Source organism: Opisthorchis viverrini, assembly GCF_000715545.1.
Source record: "Opisthorchis viverrini unplaced genomic scaffold opera_v5_104, whole genome shotgun sequence".
NCBI lineage: Eukaryota > Metazoa > Platyhelminthes > Trematoda > Opisthorchiida > Opisthorchiidae > Opisthorchis > Opisthorchis viverrini.
In genome coordinates, this window is record NW_008751762.1 from 734,596 (window position 1) to 754,598 (window position 20,003).

At 43.5% G+C, this 20,003-nt stretch overlaps 1 protein-coding gene across 1 annotated transcript in view; it reads left to right on the forward strand.

The window, feature by feature from the left end:
• Window positions 1-16,575, forward strand: part of T265_05560 (hypothetical protein) — a gene marked incomplete at both ends in the record, with an annotated part of 30,190 nt that extends 13,615 nt beyond the window's left edge. Inside the window, 5 exons of the mRNA XM_009170601.1 lie at window positions 2,638-2,946; window positions 4,066-4,274; window positions 6,902-7,083; window positions 8,224-8,502; window positions 16,096-16,575. Coding sequence (XP_009168865.1) covers window positions 2,638-2,946; window positions 4,066-4,274; window positions 6,902-7,083; window positions 8,224-8,502; window positions 16,096-16,575 — 1,459 coding nt within the window. The remainder of the gene's footprint in view (window positions 1-2,637; window positions 2,947-4,065; window positions 4,275-6,901; window positions 7,084-8,223; window positions 8,503-16,095) is intronic.
• Between the last annotated feature and the right edge of the window lie 3,428 nt (window positions 16,576-20,003).

Genomic DNA, 20,003 nt, shown 5'->3' on the forward strand with positions numbered 1-20,003 from the left:
CATAATGAATAATAATGGGGAGAGTGGATCTCCTTGCCTCACACCTCTGTGGCAGTGAACCTCGGAACTGGGGAAAACTGCTACAGCATTCTCATAGGACTGTGCGATGTATCGAACTAGAGGTGACGGAGCTCCAAACTCCCTAGCAGATCTGACGATTGTGTCGTCACAAGCATTACCCTAATCACCGACTCCAACGTCAGCCTCATCACCCTCAGTGTTAAATGCATTCACGGGTCTGTCTCAGTATACGTCTCCAGTGGAGACCAGAATCGAAAAAGTGAACGCGAACGACAGCTAGATTCTACTGTTAACAATTTAACGATCACAACTTTCAAACAAATGAACATCTAAAATTATATGCTGACTGTCTTCCGTCCTTTCGTGTAGTTACGTTTGGGAGCTTTGATACGATTGGATCTTTGTCTTTGTTGGCAATAAACCTTTGTGTAACAGCTTTTTATGTCATCTTTTCAGGATAGTGCGAACTCTTGGGTGCAGTTACGGCCACCATGGCTCTCCCACCGTCGGTGCACGTGAAGCTACAGTCAGTGTAGATCAGGCGAAGGGTCACATTGTCGGTGAGGCTGAGGAAACCCGAAGACTCGCACACGACTGTCTGATCCATTTGTATGAATCAAATCGTTCACTATTTGTCCGCGTAGTGAGCCGGATGATTTCAACCATGTGTATCTCCGATATCATGGAGATGCTACATGCTTTAACTGGGTACTGTCTGGATCCAGCTGTTCGACATGTTGACCATTCGAGTGAGTTATTTTCACGTCCGGGTTATCTGTAGAGCTTGTCACCGAATTGGTCATTCCGAGGAAACCCGATTCCATGTGATAACCCGACAGTTCTCCGTTACAAATGAGCCTACACAAAGTTTGAACTTTTCGATGGATGTCAAGTTATCCTCATCCAAGAGTAGGGCAGACCGGTCGTTCGACAGGATCGTATACCATGCATAACCACGTAGACAGTAAGCATATTGTAAGAGACTCTGTGCATGCTCACCAGACGCTAGGCTTAGTTTATGGTCTAAAGTAACAGGTTGACGGTGCGAAAGATGTCTAACAGACTTGATAAATATTTTGTACCTTGCCGCACAGCACCTACTCAGTCTCGTTCGTAAGTTTTTAGCTGGTCTAGGTGACCAATTATCAGCGTATTATGACAACCGGGGATAATCTCAATCAAAAAATGATTCCGAGCCCAAGTCTTCTGTTGCCCGTCTAATCACAGTCATTTAGCGTTATTGCTTAGTCAATTGGCCTTTACAACAAAACTACTTACTCGTAACAAATGCAGCACAATTTGCATGTGAAATCCAAACCGTCTACCATTTGACCGTTTTGTCAAGAGGTCACATGAATTCGACTATTGAAGAAGGGTTGGATTACACATCTTACGTAAACTGGATCCTTTGCCCTTGTGCATCGTTCTCAAGGGCATAAAAAATAAGCAGCTCTTTCGTACATATAAACTTTGGCAGAATACTCCAGCTTCCGAGACTTTTCGATCGAACAGAAATTATTGCTTGTGATTTAATTTGTACCAGTCCTTCATTTATTTCTCTAATAAACATTTCCCCTAATTTTCATCCTGTTTATCAGTGGTCGGTTGTGTTCCAACCGCCTGCAACGTGCTGATAAGTGTTATCGTTTCTCGTGGGCAACCTAAGAATAGATATTCCTCATTCCCGATATGCGTATTAGATAATCCAAGCAGTCGCAACCAAAAATAAATCGATCGAAATTATGAGCCATGGTATGCGAATGAGACCGAGGCTTGTCACTTTGTTTCCTTCATGGCTGGTTACACCGTCACACCCCATTTGACGGGCCAACTAATGAACGACTGTAAACAAGCTCTGTGATGCATACCCATCACAATTAGGAGCTTTTATCCAAAGTGGATCAGTGTGTTCCCGGTGTGAACAAACACGAGGTTTTGTAGGTGTTCCGTACTAAGCCCAGGTTCACACTGTAGACAGAACGATAGGCAACAGTGACGGAAAATCAAACGTCGATTTCCAAACCGTCTTTCGAGTTAATGATATCAAAACCCCGATTCCGTCCACAGTTTAATTCAATCAGTGACACTGGCCGTCGTTAGTATGTTTTCCACGATTTACTTGAAGCATTCCTTGGATGTCAGCTGTACACTCAGTGAGGAAAGATAATTCAAGTTTGTAATATCCTAATGAAACCAATGCGATGTTCCATCTTTGTCTTGCACGTTTCATAATGCAAAGAGTGTTTCACATTGTCCTGTGATTGTATGCATAGCACCTGAAACTTTGAAATAATGTCAGGTCTGTCCAACGCTCCTGATATTGTTACAGGAAAAACTTTGACGATATTTCTTACCTTTGATGATGCTTTTGCTTGTCTTCGAAATCACGTACCTTAGTTCCACGTGGACAGATGACTAAGTGACCTGATCCACAGCCAACTTGTTTTGCTATTTATGGCTTATTAAATACGATACAAATATTACTCTCCAGCCGTTACTTGGATAAAACCTCAGTGGCTCGCTTACAGGTTTACACACAGAACCTCGCCTCTGACATGAATTTCTGCTACTGTAGAAACCCTCATACCCCGCATATTTTTGAACCTTTCCAGAGAGTCTTTCAAAGATTTCAACATATGCTAACAGCTTTGGTCAGCTAACTCTGGGGATGGGATCACGCGGGGCCGAAAGCATCATCATTTCCTGCATTCTTGGACCATTTCTTCGACGGCTCGTACGATGTCGTTCTGAACTGGTTAGTCAGGAGAACCTATCACTTTTCGGCGATATTCGACAGCTTTTTACCTACCTTCGCGAAGTCCATGGTAGCACGTTTCGCAGAAACATGCTCGTAGCAATGATGTGCCCGATACAACGAGCATGTGAAAGGCCTCGACCGAAAATGCCATCCATGTGGTCACGGATGTAAGTACCTCGGGGGGAATTCGTCTCACTTTTCGAAAGTCTATTCCAGCGATTTCCTATATATGTCGGCTTTCCAAAGGACACGAGATGGTTCTGAGCCAAATGCGATCCTTAGTGGCCCGTTCATCATATTAAAATTCCCGTCTGTAATAAAACAAGCAAATTCGTAGAGAAGCGTGCGTGGTAGGAGTGAGGAAACTACTCGCAGTTTTGTTGGTTTCAACAGGGCAAGACTTAATTCGCGATAATCTCTCACTTCTTACTTAAGTGTCCCACTTCCTGTGTATGCAACACGAGCACAAAGGAGCCGCTTGCAAAACTTCAAGCAAAAAGCGTTGAACAAGAAGCTCACAAACCTAAACACTTTCTTCCACCGATAGCAGCCGTGTCATAATGCCTGAATGGTCTTGGATTAGGGCTCTAAAGAGTCATTTCCTCTATGGTTCTGACTTTGTTGGAAGCGCCAAAGGGTGACGCTGAACTTCAAAACGCTTTCTCATTTATACGCTGACTGCGACTATGTGGGATTTCATTGAAACGTTAATGGCTCATGTTATTGCGTGAGTACGACTAGATTTGTAAGTCACTTGTACGTTGAAAACCCAGTGCAGAAGAGGGCTAGTTGAAGGCGATCAATGCTGGATCAATGGGGAAAGGTGTGAGAATGGGGAAGGAAAGTTTATTGTCTTATTTGTTTCCTACATTGTTCATCAATCACCCACAAATAAATGAGTGTTCAGCTACTATCTCGGAGTTGGCATGTGTGAAACTCCTGGAAATTTTGCGAGATTGAATAGCTGACGGTCCCTGTCAAGCTTAAAACCACTAGACTACTCTTCTTGGTCCGCGAAATGCAAAACATCTGCGTTGCCGACAGATTTGGCTTATATTTTCTCCGTACTATATTCCAAAAGATTGTGCTTAAGATGACAAGCAAATTTTCCAAAGTGCGCTAATGTGAGTTTACTTCAAGGTCGCATATCTTCTTTCACCCAACTCTACTTTCAGTTTGCTGTAAGCAACGCCGGTTCTGGTTAGCGAGTCACGTTTATTCAGTGAATTTAGTTTGTGGAATAGGGCACCTCTCATCAGCTGAATAAATTTGTTTTTCCATTCCAGGTCTACCCGCAATTCAATGTGGCTTCTGCCAAGGCAGGACAAACAACGTTCCAACAGTATTTTCGCTGAGGCCATAGTAGATGAATCAGCCAGTGTTGCACGCGGTCACAGGCTGACAAGTTGGCATAACCTGTTACCTCGTGCCTCTCTCGTCGGTAGAGGTATTCGTATTAACAGTGGATCAAGTTCGGCTGCCATGATGGACAGAGGTGGGTAACCTGTTCGAGTGTGTTTTTTTCTGGTTTCAAGCATACAAAGTGATAATTCAGTATCAATGGTAAGAATATTGTCCACTGGCGCCCATCGACTGATCATCCTCAATCCAATGTGTTTTGGCGACTTGCACCACAAACTCCAGTTTGCGGATAGACATTAATTTCGAAGCACGATGCACGAAATTGGGGTACAAGCTGCCCTTTATTCTTAAATTTATTTAACGTTCTCGGTCTATGAGTGATGAAAAGTGGTGTGCAGATGACTGAATACATTACGCACAGGGTGCATGTTTGATGTGAAAGCGCATAGTAAGTCAAACACCCTTCCTGAAGCGTACGAAGCGCTATTAGTACAACTCTGGTCGGTTGACTACAGCTGTCATGAACTGCTCTCGTTTACGTTCACCTTGTTTAATTGTGCACGAGTTTAGGAGTTAATTTTGGTCTTCGAAATCTGAGCAAAGGTCATCACTGAGTGCAACATTGCCCTAGTGAAAAAATGCTAATGGTCAAGACCTTTCCAGACCTCTTGTTGTCAGGTTTTTGAGTGTAAATTTATTTCAGAACTGTTCCCGGTTCAGTTCTTTTGGGTCATTGTTGACTACGTTGTGGTGATCATCTTTTCTCGAGGAACCTGTCCTCAAGTTTGTAACTGTATGCATCTCTACACATAGCCTTTCAAATGATTTTTTCTAATCTTCCTTGGCTGTTCTGAAGCTTTCACTTACTGCTCTTACTATCCATCATTTCCAAACGTTCTTGGATTAAGAACAGTTTTGTTTAGACGATTCCCCGGCATGCTACTCACTCACATGATCATCCAACAAAGCCTGGTTCAACATCGAGCACGGGCTCCCATTGGCAAAACAAATATAGTTTAACTGCTATAAAAATTAGTCTCGGAATCTCCATCCCTGTTCGTTTGTCTAGGGAAATATTTTTTCGAGCAAGTAATCCGCTTCTATTCATTCCTGTAGAGCAATCATACACACACTATGTGAGCACTGCAGTCTTCCGCGAATTTCCTTTTGGCCTGACAAAGCCGTTTCCATTAAATGAGTCCATCATTCATTCGATCCATATTCGATTGGGTTAGAATCGATTATTGGGATCTGCTCACGCAGCTCGTACGCCATACGGAAAGTTGTGGCGTGGGTTAGTGGACGCGTTTTTGAAAGGTAGACAGCTCGGGCTTTACTCGTTTGTCCGGATTTGCGTGCGTTCACACACGTTTTCTCAATGCTGCTGAGCAGATCTCATCTCACGTTGATCACTCGTGTGGCTGGACTGAAATTTTTCACTCACCAAGTTTTGTTGGCTGTGCTACCGTGACCATGGAACGAGGGACAGCTACACGTACTCGGTAGAAAGACAGACAGACGTTCACCAAGGTAGTATCTACCACATTAACTATCTTATTAGATAGCATGTAAGTCGAAGTAAAAAATCGTATGATACGCACGGGACTGAAAGTGCTATTAGCATGAATATCAGCAAAGTGTAATGCGGCTTTCCCCAGTGTGATTATGAATTGCATTTGTTTGATCATCATACAAATTAATTTATGGAGAAAACGGAACTGTTCTTGATGTTGTAGCGATTCCTTAAAGTACATATCATATTCACAAGTTGGCGGGCATTTATTTTATCATGTGCTCCTGCTCTAAATCGGAATGGAAAATGTTGCTTGTGTATCTACAAAGAGGAGTCAATTAGCTTTAGAAAACGAACAACTCTGGATGAACCTTTTTGTCAGTAGTTAGCAGATGCGTTCAGCTTATACAAAAAGTCTTCGAAAAAGGATAGTATGACCGGTAGACCACCGGATTTAACTGACCTTGAAAGTGACCGGATAATCTCCAGCAGTAAAATCATGCAAGCTCCTTAGCTGACCAGGGGACGTTTCCATTTCAGTGAGTATTTGGGGCCAACTGCCTTGAAGACTGATAACGGCTAGGCATGAGCACATAGAAGATAAAAACAGTCCTGTAAGTCGAAAGTAAGGAGGTATAGTTTTAGAATTAGGCAGTGATTTTATTCTTTGCAGATCCCCATGTAGATGGAACAAGCATTTTAGTGCTATGCCTAACTTCCTGAACCCTCATTGCTAAATTCAGGGTTGAGTAATTTCTATTTGCTGGGGCTTGGAACGTCGGAGCACCTGGAGGAACCAGAGATCTTGGCTCTACGCTAACCGCCTACGGTAGGGGAAATATAAGAATACTTCATTTACCATCTCTACAGCAAAAATCAATGCTTCATTTTTACAGAACAATAAGACACAACAAGGTACAATTAGCTTGGCCCTCATTAAACGTTTTGACTGATGTATGCCGTTAAAACTGAGCTCTCTAATCGTGTCTGGTAGCCAGTGTGTGTTGAGATTTGGACAACAAGTGTTAATGATTGACCTAAAGGTCTGCAATAGATTTATCTTCTTTGAGTAAGTTCATTGACGGAACCCAGTCGCCAGCATCGTGTCCTATGTTTTAACGGGGAAAAACCCGAGGGCATCAGCGAGCTCGTTGGCTTTATACCTATGCTTAGTTCGTAATTGCCCACCAATGATAACGGTGCAGTCTAAGTTGACCACTGTTTGCCTTCGTCTGTATTACTCACAGTAACGGACACGTCTCACGGTCGAGGAGATGGTGAGTCGGCCGCCGCTCAGCAGCTTGTGGAGCACCGCTGGGTGAACGCACCAGCATTGAAAGAAGGATTGCTCGAATTCTCGTTTCTAATGGAGTGCTGTGAGCCAGGAACTATATTGGAGCCAGAACTTGTTGCTGCGTTATTGGATTTGGTGAGTTTTGGGCTGTGATATAGAAAAACACTGAATGAATTCCTAGAGCGCTCCAAAGGTGGTTGCATGTTCTGATCGTCTTCTTCACACCGTAGTCCCTTATTTCATCGGTAACTCTGGAGAAGTTCCGCCTATCAGGTAGGGTATTTGGGCTGGATATGTGGGCATTCCTCTTGAAGGACTTCCCAGCCCCGCCGGGTTCAAGAACTCCCCAAGTGACCAAAAGAGAATTTAGTCCTCTCAACCAAAGGAGGTGAACTTGTCCAAATGTGGAGTTGGCAAATCCTCGCTCACCGTGCAGCAACAGTGCATTTGAAAAACATACTTTAACTTTGCATGATAAAACACTGGAGCTCTCTTAAGATGCCAGTATTTCCTTTTAAATCTATTCAACTACAGTACTAAGACCGTGCACTTTCGTATCGTAAATAGGGATAAACCCAAATAAGGCCGTGAAACGGAGCCAGTTGCATTGCGCCGCGATCAGGTCTATTTCCCGAATTCAAGGGAAATTAACAGATTATATCAACGTCTTTGAGTCGTGGCTATTTCACTGACTGGTAGACTGGAAGTTGCGACTCTAGAACCATTCTCGTTCATCACGGAACCGATGCCAATGACTGATTTTGTCGTTGAACCCACATTACCTACTGCGTAGTCTCAATCCAGATTTGTTAGTTTTCAGTGTGTCGGTGATGTTCGTTCAAAACTCACCCCGCTTGTGCGCATACAAAACCTTGACACAATGTGTCAACTTGGTTTGAAGTTCATAGCTACGCATTGCTGGCCCAGGGTTGGCTCAGGTTTGTTGTCTCACTCTCTACTCATAAGTAGAATGTTTTTAGTACAATGAGGCTGAAATCAAAAGTTCTCGTATCCTTGAACGTTTATTTTTTTTTTACTGCATTCGCATATTAATCAGCCATTCTCCTTTCCGGGAAGAAATCCTTGAAGTAGGTCAGGAGCCTCAGCTGTATCATTTGTGATTTTTCCAAGGAAAACCAGTGTTGTTCGGTTCCTTTGGAAGTACTTTCTTCAGAAGTACAACTTCCGTAGTTTTAAGCAAAAAATCTATCGTTTGATGCAGACTTTTAATCCCAATTGTTAGCATCTCAATGTTTTTAATTATTCTGGCTACAGGATGCTCCGGTTGTTGCTAGAGCCTGTCTCCTGTTGGAATGCGCAGCATTTGTACACCGTTGCAATCGTGGTGAATGGGCAGGCTGGATGAAATTCAACTTACCGAGCTCCTTCCACCACAGTGCAGCAAGCAGTCACCCGACTAGCGTTCGCCCAAGTCCTGGAACAGGAGTGGGAAGCGGTGCCAGTGGTGGCAGTGGAACGAACGTTGATAGTTCCGTTTCTGATATAGCGGCCCTCAAACGTAATGCTGGCCGACTTTTTCATGCATGGGGAGAGGTAAGAACGCATTTTTTCGCCTTAATGTCTACACAACCTTATTGACGTCACTTGACTAAACGTGGTAGTCAAGAAGTCAACGCATTCACTCATCTGCCTAACTCCCGTGTCATGAGCTCTCTGAATTGGCGTGGTCCGTTATCATAAACTGAGGTTATCGTTCAGCGTCAGCACTTGCGTAGCGGTAATTTATGAACTGTGAGTCAACAGTAGCGTAGCTTCCAGCTTCATACTCATTGAATCTTACAACACTGCGATTCCATGGTATGGTGAAGAGTGAAAAACTTGGGAAAGACCGTTTTGTTTTGTACAACCAAGCCAAGAACTATATGCTCAAGCCTGTTTTCAATATTCTCTTGCTGGTATTGAATGTCTAAGTACATCGTACAAGATGTACTTTCGCAGAATTTGGTTGATCGGTTTTTACACTATCCGTCCAGTTTCGCTTGATACGCCAGATAAAATACTGTAATATTCTCTTCTAGTTCTACCCTCATTATCAGTGCTACTCTTTTTATCACAGCGAATGGCCTTAAGAGGGTCAGTATCAAACATCCCCTTCTCCTGGCCCTTGTTTCGTGAGCCACCTAGAATTAGGACCCAACTTGATCAAACGAACAGATGAATGGATTCGTATCGACCGAAATCCTGCGCTCTTGTTTTATGCCTTTCAACCCTATCGCATTTCCTCTTATGTCCTGTTGTTCTTCCCCAACCCCTAAACACGCATTCGTGCGTGAGCTCCATATCGCCCCAAATGGCGCCAATTTCCTGAGAGATTCTCTATGGTCTCTTTGTGAGTATTTGTGTGCATATCTTTCCGCGGGACATTTTCAGTCAGGTTGACCTAGTCTCTAGTTTACATAACTTGTTTTGCTTCCAAGAACGCCATCTCCTCTTAATAGACTAGGTACTCGAAGTTTTTGAAGAAAGCAAAACCATGTATAGGGCTATTAGAAGCTTACTGGTGTGACTGCGTATGCAATGTCCTAACTATTGAGCCTGTATTCACTAAGACGTTCATTACGCCGTATCAAATTTCATTTGTAGGAGAGGGTTATTCGTAAAGTCTCGCCATCAGGATTCGTAAACTTTGATTTCAGAGTTCTTATCGCCCTTGATTGCGGCCGTAATGTTTCCTCCAAAAGTGACAGTGTCCCTCATCTTTTGAGTATTTGAAGCGTGCTCATAGATCTTGTCTACTGGCAACTGTTTCAGCCACGATGACCAATTTCGCGAAGGTGTACTAGGCACTACTAACTCAATTATGATCAGATTTCGCATATATATACGTTACCTAACCACTAATGCCAAGTCAGTTCCTAAGCACCATCTCATTTATTTCGCTGCACTGAGATAGACAGATTTTTTCAAGCAAGGCCTTCGGGTCGACATAGGTACCTTATGGGGTAATCGTAGATGACTTGAAATGACCCGTCTGATTCGATTATGAGACCACATGTGACGCGATCGAACCTTCGGCCTCATCGCTGCATCAGTGCTTGCCGATTCTGTTGCCGTGTTGTTGTTGCGTGTCTATCATATCTCGCTTTACAAACGCAAGAAACATTACACACAGCCATAATTTTTGAGTGGGCTGGCATGACACAGATGGTACTTTATCCTCATTTGACAGCTTGATTTGAATTCTACCTAATCACCTAAAGCACAAACCACAGTGCACTAGACGCTGTAACTTATCTCGTTGATTCCATTGCTTCGTCTTTGGAGAGGCGTGATCATATAATGATTTCTTTATACGTCTTCTTCCCCAGGCCTCTCTCTTCTTCATCATACAGTCCATTGTGCGTTTTGCTCTGCTTCCCAATTTGGTTGGTTGACCAGTCGTTTTTCCCTGCATAGGTTGAATGACAAAGTTCGAGATGAATTTTATCATGGTTACTTTTCATGCCACATAGTGGTGATCATGTAATGGCCATTCACATGGCTAGATTGTTCACACAATATCCTCCAAGAAATCAGGAATGTCATAGTGGCGGGCATCTTAGACCTTGTTACCAGCCCGACTTCTATGGCGAGGAATTTCGCCAGTAGTATTCATCACCCGCTTCCTCCATAAAAACACACATCAAACCGTTTGTTCCCAAACCTTTGTATAAGTCTACTTGCTTCCGAAAAGCCGCTAACCATTTCACATAAACACTTGTAAGGGAGAGCCTGTTTGCTAGTACGCTCACCCTGGATGAAATACATATATACATTGGGTTCACGATTGCTTATGGCGACATGCTGCTATCACCAGATATGTGAATCGAGACAGATGAGCTGAACAAACAGAGAGCAGTTCAAAAGTAGAGGAAATCTAAAATCCAACGAAAATGCAACGATCTTAGCGGTGTAAAGTGGGCAGAACAACAGCCACGAAACTTTCCTAATCCAGTGATTCAATCAAACTGATGTGCAATGTCTATGTAGGTTGCCTGAGAAAAGATTGTAGTGAGAACTACTGTCAGACCACGTGGCGATAACACTTTCAAGCATGCACATTTACACCCAGCAGTCAGATCAGTTTCCAAGGTTCACCCAAACGAAACACAGGTACAAACGCGTAGGGACGTCACAGCAAGTGGGCAGCATCCTGCAACTCTGACCAGTCATCCCTACTTCACTCTGTATCCAAATTTGGCAGCAGGACACCTTTAAACAGATAACCATATAATTCGCCATGAAACATCATATCTAATTAATTCGTGCATATGCTGATAACTCCTGCTTTCGCCCGGCTGTTTCGTCCACATTCCACTTTTTTCGCCTCCGAAATAGGCTGACCGATTTAACTCTCCAGAAACATTGCAATGACGTCGCCATATCGCTCTTTTGTTGTTTCCACTTATTGAGATCTTGTGGAGTGTCTACCTTACTGAACATATGCCTTCCCTGCTACAACTATTGGGACGTGAGTATATTCATGACAGTCTTCTCAAAGCCCAAGGAAGTCTCTTTTTCCGAGGAGATTACTTCGATTCCATTAGTAGTACGGCGATTTACTTAAATTCGCCTTTCTGTTTTTTTATGTGACCAGTGCCGCTTTAGACATTTCCCCGTCATGAGTCCTTTCCTACTTAATCAGGACACTAGTTTGGCCAGTTCTCTTTCTGCTGAATATATGACTTGGAATTTAACCCGAGATCGAGTGTCCCCTAGGAGCATTCCCTTCTTTTGAGAATAATTTCATGACTCTCCAGTAGAATAGTCAGGGAAAAAAAATCAAATTCTCCACAAACTTATGAAGGTCTCTCTGGGGAAGGAGTACAACAGTTTCATCCACGAGATGCAATGTATTTATTCGCGAGTTATGTGGTTCAGCAAGTCAGAACAAATATAAGCCCCTGAAATATCAACTGCATCCGATTGAACAGTGATATTGCTAAACGCTCGAAACTTTTCTTGACCTGAAACCACAAAGTACATTGTATGAGAACTGAAAGGCAAAGGATTCGTGAAATTTACCGTTTTCTGGTTCCATGAATTGTATTTTCCAAGGCACGATGCTATTCAGATAAGCTTCGATGGACAATTAGATAAGAATGCTTCATTTAGTCTTTAGATCGGCATAAAAATGACTGCTAAATAAAACTGTTGCGCATTACCTATAAGAGGCGAATTCCTAATGCCCACTGAAAGAAATTCTACGATCAAGGTGGATGAAGTCCTTAATTCGCAGAGATAGAAATACGGAGTACATCCACTAGTAATCTATTTTAGATTATCTGATGAAGATTCGATTCCGTATGACTTTCAGCCAGATACTCGTTTGTTTGTTGCCAAGGTATCAACTATCGCCCCAGTAGTCTTCAAATATCTACCTGATGCTTGATTTACGGGTTATCTGAGCAGTGATTCAGACAACAAAATGGAACACATGATTGCTGAGCATGATGCGTGTATTATGATGTGACAGTTGACAGGTTGACTTTCATAGGTGGACTTCTGTTGTCGGACGAGGGTATTTTTGAGAACCCAGAACGCAAATTCAAATCGTAATTACGCTCACGAAATTCAGGCCATAACAGAAATGGTAAGTTAGACTGTAAGTTGGGCAAGTACATCAATATAAAGATATCCTTGTCAAACTCATAAGGCTGGTCAAATTCTTCGATAGCCCACGACCGGTTTTGCCGTCCTTGGGGCTCATCAGGCAATTGCAATCCCCGAGTTTCCGTCTAACTTATGTTCTACTTGAACCCAAAATTACAGAAATACACTCATTTGCAAACAAATTTGGTTTTGCGGGAGACTCAACTGGAACCTCGCTGAATCTCTCGTTTATGCTGTTTTTCGGTAGCACATTCAACTGGGTTCCAGCTGGGTCTTCCAAATAAACAAATATGTATACAAATAAGTGTATTTTGTGTGATTATACTCTGTTCGACCAAGTGCACCAATCTGCAAATTAACTTGGTGTTGACGATGCAATCAACAGTTTGTCGGCTGAGTCTTTCGTTTATAATATACCCCAAATGAGGGTTTTGTCCAAAGGCCGTCTCAAGCTTCAGTTTTACGACACTTGAAATATCAGAGAATATTTACTTTGCTGAAAACACTATTCATGGGGTTGCTGGCTATTCTTTGGCGGAAATTCCTGGACTGTGCAACAACGATGGTGAAACTCATCGTGGGTATTCGGGGAGTTTTCAGCAACCCGTAGAGAAGTGTTTCGTCATGAAAGTATGAACAATGTTCTCCACATCACCAAATACCGACTCTGGCAGACTGCCGAAAAGCATTTCTGTGGTGTACACGTACTATACCGATAGGCTGCAATCAACAAGGGCAGGAGGAAGGGATGACTGATAGAACCTGGCTCCACCCCTTATATTTTCCCTCATGGCCTGCGGTTAATTTTGCCTACCAGGAATAAAATGTTCCACCATCGGCTTTGTTTGGAACCGATGGCTTGTTGGGATGGAGACAAGTTCATTCTGCGGTGCGACAACATAAATTTTCCCACTATACCTCTAGGCTCTTGGAAGACGGTTAGGCAGCTTCATCCACCAGTTGAATGCCAACGGCCAGCCGGCGAAGTCAACGTCAGTTAATGCATCCGGCACCGCTACTCCAGACAGACGTAAGGAAACTGTGCCGGGTCAACAGTTCTCCGCCCTGGAAACCGAAGAAAACTTCCTTGACGATGGTAAGAATCATGATTACCTTTATCTTCGTCCCTTAAGATATAAATGTCTCACCTTATAATGTTTTTTTTGGCAACCACATGTACGTTGATTCTCACTCCTCGTCGGTTTACGGTGACAGCACGATAATAGGACTGGAATTCACAACTAAACCAGACCACGTTTCACCTAAACTACCAAAGAATATTATGAAGGACCTCCGGCTAAGTGCAATCCAAAATGATGACCCCAAAAGAAATCAATCTCCCCGGATAATTCACGTTTCCTTGTCAGCGCTTTTCCTCAAAAAGATGCAAAGTAAAACATACTGTCGCTATGCCGCTGAACACCCGGTGCCCACAAGCTCCCGAAGAAATTCCACTGTCCTTGCTATCCGGCAAGCCACACCCCGTTCCTGGACACCCAACACCACGTGTCAGAAACTACTTCGGCAAATGAGACAAGGTTTGGGTATGTCCGCCATAGAGTATGTTTTCTGCTTAACGGACGAATGCATCAAACGAGCGTGTCACTGTTTCAACTGTGAATGTGCCTGAGGCACCTTGTAGTCGCCCGACGAAGGCAAACGAACATGTCACGCGTTATAGGTATGAATCAAGCAGTATAAATGATCCTGTGAAACCCTAATTTAACCAAATAACGACGGTAAATCCGGCTCTTTTGGATGCTAACTTCAAACCACATCCTGTCCAAAACCACCTGATTTGGATTAGCCGCGTTCACCTGTACCGCTCCAGAGGGCTTATCCAGCTCTGCAAAACTGCAAAACGGGTGGAATAGGAGTATAAAACCACGCATCAAACGCCTCATAAAACTGCTGGAAACCTTTCGATACAGACAGTCCCGTTTTTTCTTATTAGAAGGTAGGCGCAGACCACAACTTTTTAATTCGACCGAAATTTTGGTCTACTTGAACATCATGTTAGATGTCCGGGGTTCAAATCCCGGCACGGCCTTTGGATATGCACTGCTGATGAGCTCTAATAAGAGGGAAACTCGAGTCCAGTGCTTCCCTTTGGTGTGGACTCACCGGAATAATTACGCCAGAACAGGAACACGGCCGTCCAAACGAGAGTGGTGTGGCTATGAACAAACATACCTATCCCGCAAAACCCCGAAATTGGAACATCAAATCATATGCAGTGGACTAGATGTACTCATTTGTAAACTAAGTTGTTGTTGATGAGAGACTCAACTGAACTTCAGCTGAATTCCTCTTGTATGGCTTTCCAGGGGACACCGAGGCCCACTCAGAAGATGGAGTCGATAAATTTCAGCGAAGCCTGAACACAGTGACCCAAATCGGCAGTCTTTACCTAATTTTCTAGATAGTTTGCTGACAGTTATTCCTTAATTGGAAGTGAGATATGTCGATTGAAGGGAAAATCTCCGAACTGCGTGATGAAGGCAGCAATCGAACTGTGCAATTCCAAAAATGGAGCACAAATAAAAGTGGATGAGTACAACTGAAGTCATACTGGGCTTCTTTGAAGACAAGGATTTTAAGATATTTATAGTAGGTGCGTAAAGGAGCTAATCCCTACTAGGGAATAAAAAAGAAGTAAGATAGTAAATGAGTCCCGGAAAATTTATCAATCTGTCATAAAATATCTGCCAAAGCGTTTTTCTTCCGTGTCTCACAGACCCAAATGTACCTCTCTCTTCGGGTTGAATTTTTTTTAAAAGGTTGGGAACAGAGCTTGTTACGAACTAGATAGCACGCCTCGGTCGTCGGCGCCGTTTTCTTCAAAATCCGAAGCTGCCGTTACAATGCCGGTGAACTGCACTGGTTTCTTCAGCGGTGGTCTATCAGTGGTCGTTACTGCCCACGTGACCTACTTACCTGGATAGCGAGTCTTTCACAATAATTGCCGAAATTCGTATGCGACGACAGTATAATCTGAGAAAAAATTAGACAATATTACCAAAAGCCGTTGGGAAAAATGTAGTTTCCTCGATGGTTTCAGGAATAATTATTCCCAAAAATGACCCACAACTAGCCATAATTCCGTTATCAGAATAACTTAGTTACTGTGGGAGAATAAGTGTTTGGTGCAAAGGAATTGCCTGTGTCGGGTCTTGCAGTAGTTTGTCCCCCTATAACACAAATTTAGAACAGACTGGACCCTAATGTGATGCGAACTTTTGAAGGCCATGTAATTCCTTGAGGTGACTCACGGAATTTCCCATCCTAGGCTAATCATTGGAGAGATGTCTGCCATTCACAGTTTTCTGGACCTCCAGTCTGAGAAGGTTGTCATACAACCTGGATTATTTTGCCCATAAATTTCCTTTTGATATTCGAAGATTTTTTCGATAAAATAAACATGAATACATATTTTCTAGATTATTCGTAAGGTTGCTGACAAGTCTTCGACATAGCAACATGTAGATTGACCAATATTTTGTGCATAGTTGTAGTTGTCTGTGCTTTTGATAGTTTATGTATTTCAGTAAACCAGCTTATAGCAATGTCAGCTTGATGCGCGTTTTCCCCAAATTCGACTTTGTAGCTTCAGTGAATCCGACGGGTGATAGTTGCCCGTATGCACTGCTTTCCGCCGGCGTCCAGCTTCTACTTGAAATCACCGCTTATCTGCGAGAAATGCATCCCCGCTTACCACAGCCAGTCATAGACGAGCAAGCATCACAGCCGGTGCGCCAGCCTGTAGGCGATCAACCTTCTGATAGTGGTCTCGTGGCCAAAAGACAGCATTCCTATGACCCTAATGCTGAGAAGGCCGGATCATTCTCTAAGCACCTCAACTCGTCACCTTCACGCGCGGGTACCTCATTCAGGGCAGCGCGACGACGCCTCAGTATCCTCATGCCAATATTCGGTTCGGGTGGATCGATGAATGCAGATGAGCCGGAAGTAGATGCGGAGCAACCAGCATTGCCAGGTAAGCTGCATTCTTAAACTGACTATACTATACTATACTACTAAGCTATGCTATGCTACACTATACTATACTATCGAGTGGAAATAGTGTGCTCTAAAAAAGCTACTCACGAAACATTTACATGCCACTATACCCCCATACCGTTTCTTTATACAGAACCCAATTTGAAAAGTCGTCGGAATTTGGGGTCGCGTCGTATTAGTTTTGCCATGTTCACTGAGGCAAAAGATCGCAAGTCATCTTTGGCTGGAAGCTCTACTTCGCTGGATCGCTCACCGGAATCGGGTTTGTTTATCGTTCAGAATAACTGATGTATCTCTCGGGGGCGACCTCATTTAATCCACTAATATTTTACTGCAGCATCATGGTGGTCATCTGTTGACTGGATTGATGCCGTTCAATATTTTAGAAATCATTGTAACCTTGAGCAAACTGGCTGGAAAGGGAGGTATGGTAGAATCCCAATTCGTTAAACTGTAGACCCGAATTACAGGTCAAGTAAAGTATAAGAGAACCATCTGTACTATTTAGTCAAGTAGTTTTGAGGTCTCATGCGCTCCTTCCCCGCCTATAGTGCATCAAGCATAGCTTTCATCCATCATCTATCTTCACATAACACGGTGATCAAACCGGGGATTTCATTGATACACATTTATTAGATTATGCCTATGAGCTATTATTAGTGTTTCATGACAACCTGTACCTCCACAACTTTCCCAGAAGGAATAAAACAGACAGCAACAAGATGTAAGCTGATCTTTTTCCCACCTAACGATAAGATTTAGTCGCAGCAATAAGACGGTGCAGCTGCTGGACATAATTGTGTGACCGCCTGGTTGCTAGTTAACATAGAGATGAATTTGGCACTAACTTCCCACTAACCAAATCGTCATTATCGTAATCGATAGTACAACAGTAGTTTTTAACACAAATTATTCGCTGCTTTACAAACCTAATTGTAGAGAAAAGAATAAAATGGGATGGGGAAACGCTTTCTGCTATGGTCATTCCGAAGTGCCTGTGTTAATGCTCTAAGAGGTCCCGAGAGCTAGTTATACAAACAAGAAAACTGCGAGCATTAACAATATCAGCTTGTTGAGGAAAAGTTATTACAATAGTGTAAAAAAATGAACAAAGGGACTTATCGTATTGCCGATTCAAGTTGATAAATCCTTTTGTGAGTACGGATGCAGGTTTCGTGTTTTCTGCGCCGTTGTAGTGGCCACACGTAGTCCTGAGTATCCGTGATTGAGGCGTTGTAAGTCCCAAGCGGCTCTACTCCGAGTTGTGTGACGTGCGAAGCTGCGTTGAGTTGTGTTGTGTTGCTGTGCTGGCATCCTATTTGTAGGACGTTTGCGTGTGTGTGGGGTATAAGCACATGTCTTGTTGCTACCGTATCAGACGGTAGACAGTCGATATCGGATGAGTCATCCTTGTGTATCGTGGTTTGTACGTGTAGGGTAAAAAACGCGGTCTTGGGATCTAGGGCTTGACTGTGAGCTGTGTAGTCAAGTTAGTCACGGTTGTGTGGCTTGATTTGTGAGTGCAAGGAAAAAGATAGATCTCGTGATCTAGCGAGTGGCGGTGACCTGTACAGTCATTTACGTGGCGAAAGGGTAGCTACACCTGCACCCCTGAACACTCAGAAGAGAGACTGGCAACAACAGTGCCATTGGAATCAGTGAGGAGCCATACCTTTCAGCATCTCCAACCATGCGCAGGGCAGATCAAGCGGACTTTATACTGAAGGACGAATTGCGCCGATAATGCCTATACTTTTCCTGACTGGTTTCATTTCCCTCCACCATGTCAAATGTAGACTACCTCCCTTCTACAGTCACTCTGAAGTACGCTCGGAGGACAGCGCTCTCTTCGGTTACACATTACTAAGCCACCGCAGATTTTAGTTCTGTAAATATTCTCTGACTGAAGTCTCCGCTACACAACCGAACACTCGCTTTCTAGGCGCCTAGTCACAAATTCGCCTAGAATAACCCACACGACCTGAGGTTATGACACAGCTGTTGCCAAAGATTTGAGGAGTTTCGGTTCTGCTGCTCGAATAGGCCGTCTCACAGCGATTCCACCCTAATGTGGCCTGGTACACACGTTCCTTGTGATTCAGTGATATGCCACATTCATTCTATAAGTGCCCCAAATTAGCAGCAGCGACTCCAGGCTTGGATATTTGTTTGTTGACCTCATCTGTCACACTACAATTGGATCTAATAAGACTTCTAAAATATGTAAAACGCTCCACAAATTTGAGTGTTTCTCCTTGGATTGTGAGTAACCTGTTCAGTAAGTACTCAGGATCATGACCAACAAACTTTGCGAGTACGTAACAAAGGATCGGGTGACCTTAGCTGGTTCGTCCAAAAACACATGTGCCTTCCTGTCTCTGAATGCGGGTTGACATGGTCTGCATAATCCAGATCGACAAAGTTTCCAGTTCTCTCTAGTTGTCTAGGATCATCTTCTTTTCCCACATGGATGCAAACAGATTACACAAGAGGAGACTGAGGACTGTATCCGCATACTTGAACAATGAGGGTGGGAGATCACGTGGTTCAGTAGCTCGGTGACTCTCGAGAGAATATATGCACTCATAGATCTCCGAGGTTGTGGGGGTTTCCAGGTTCGTCGTCCAGAATTCTCTCTTAGTTCCAGACCCAAGTGAGTCGAGCATTTAGATTGAAAATTGTTGTCCCGAGTGCTTGACCCAGCGTTCAAGGTGTCTTTCCTCACTGAAGGTGGTCGCATCTCCTTAATCCCCGATCGTTCCCCTCATAGGCGCATATTCTCTGAAGTCTCCGCTACACAACCGAACACTCGCTTTCTAGGCGCCTCGTCACAAATTCGCCTAGAATAACCCACACGACCTGAGGTTATGACACAGCTGTTGCCAAAGATTTGAGGAGTTTCGGTTCTGCTGCTCGAATAGGCCGTCTCACAGCGATTCCACCCTAATGTGGCCTGGTACACACGTTCCTTGTGATTCAGTGATATGCCACATTCATTCTATAAGTGCCCCAAATTAGCAAACGCGACCCCAGGCTTGGATATTTGTTTGTTGACCTCATCTGTCACACTACAATTGGATCTAATAAGACTTCTAAAATATGTAAAACGCTCCACAAATTTGAGTGTTTCTCCTTGGATTGTGAGTAACCTGTTCAGTAAGTACTCAGGATCATGACCAACAAACTTTGCGAGTACGTAACAAAGGATCGGGTGACCTTAGTTGGTTTGTCAAAAAACACGTGCCTTCCTGTCTCTGAATGCGGGTTGATATGGTCTGCATAATCCAGATCGACAAAGTTTCCAGTTCTCTCTAGTTGTCTAGGATCATCTTCTTTTCCCACATGGATGCAAACAGATTACACAAGAGGAGACTGAGGACTGTATCCGCATACTTGAACAATGAGGGTGGGAGATCACGTGG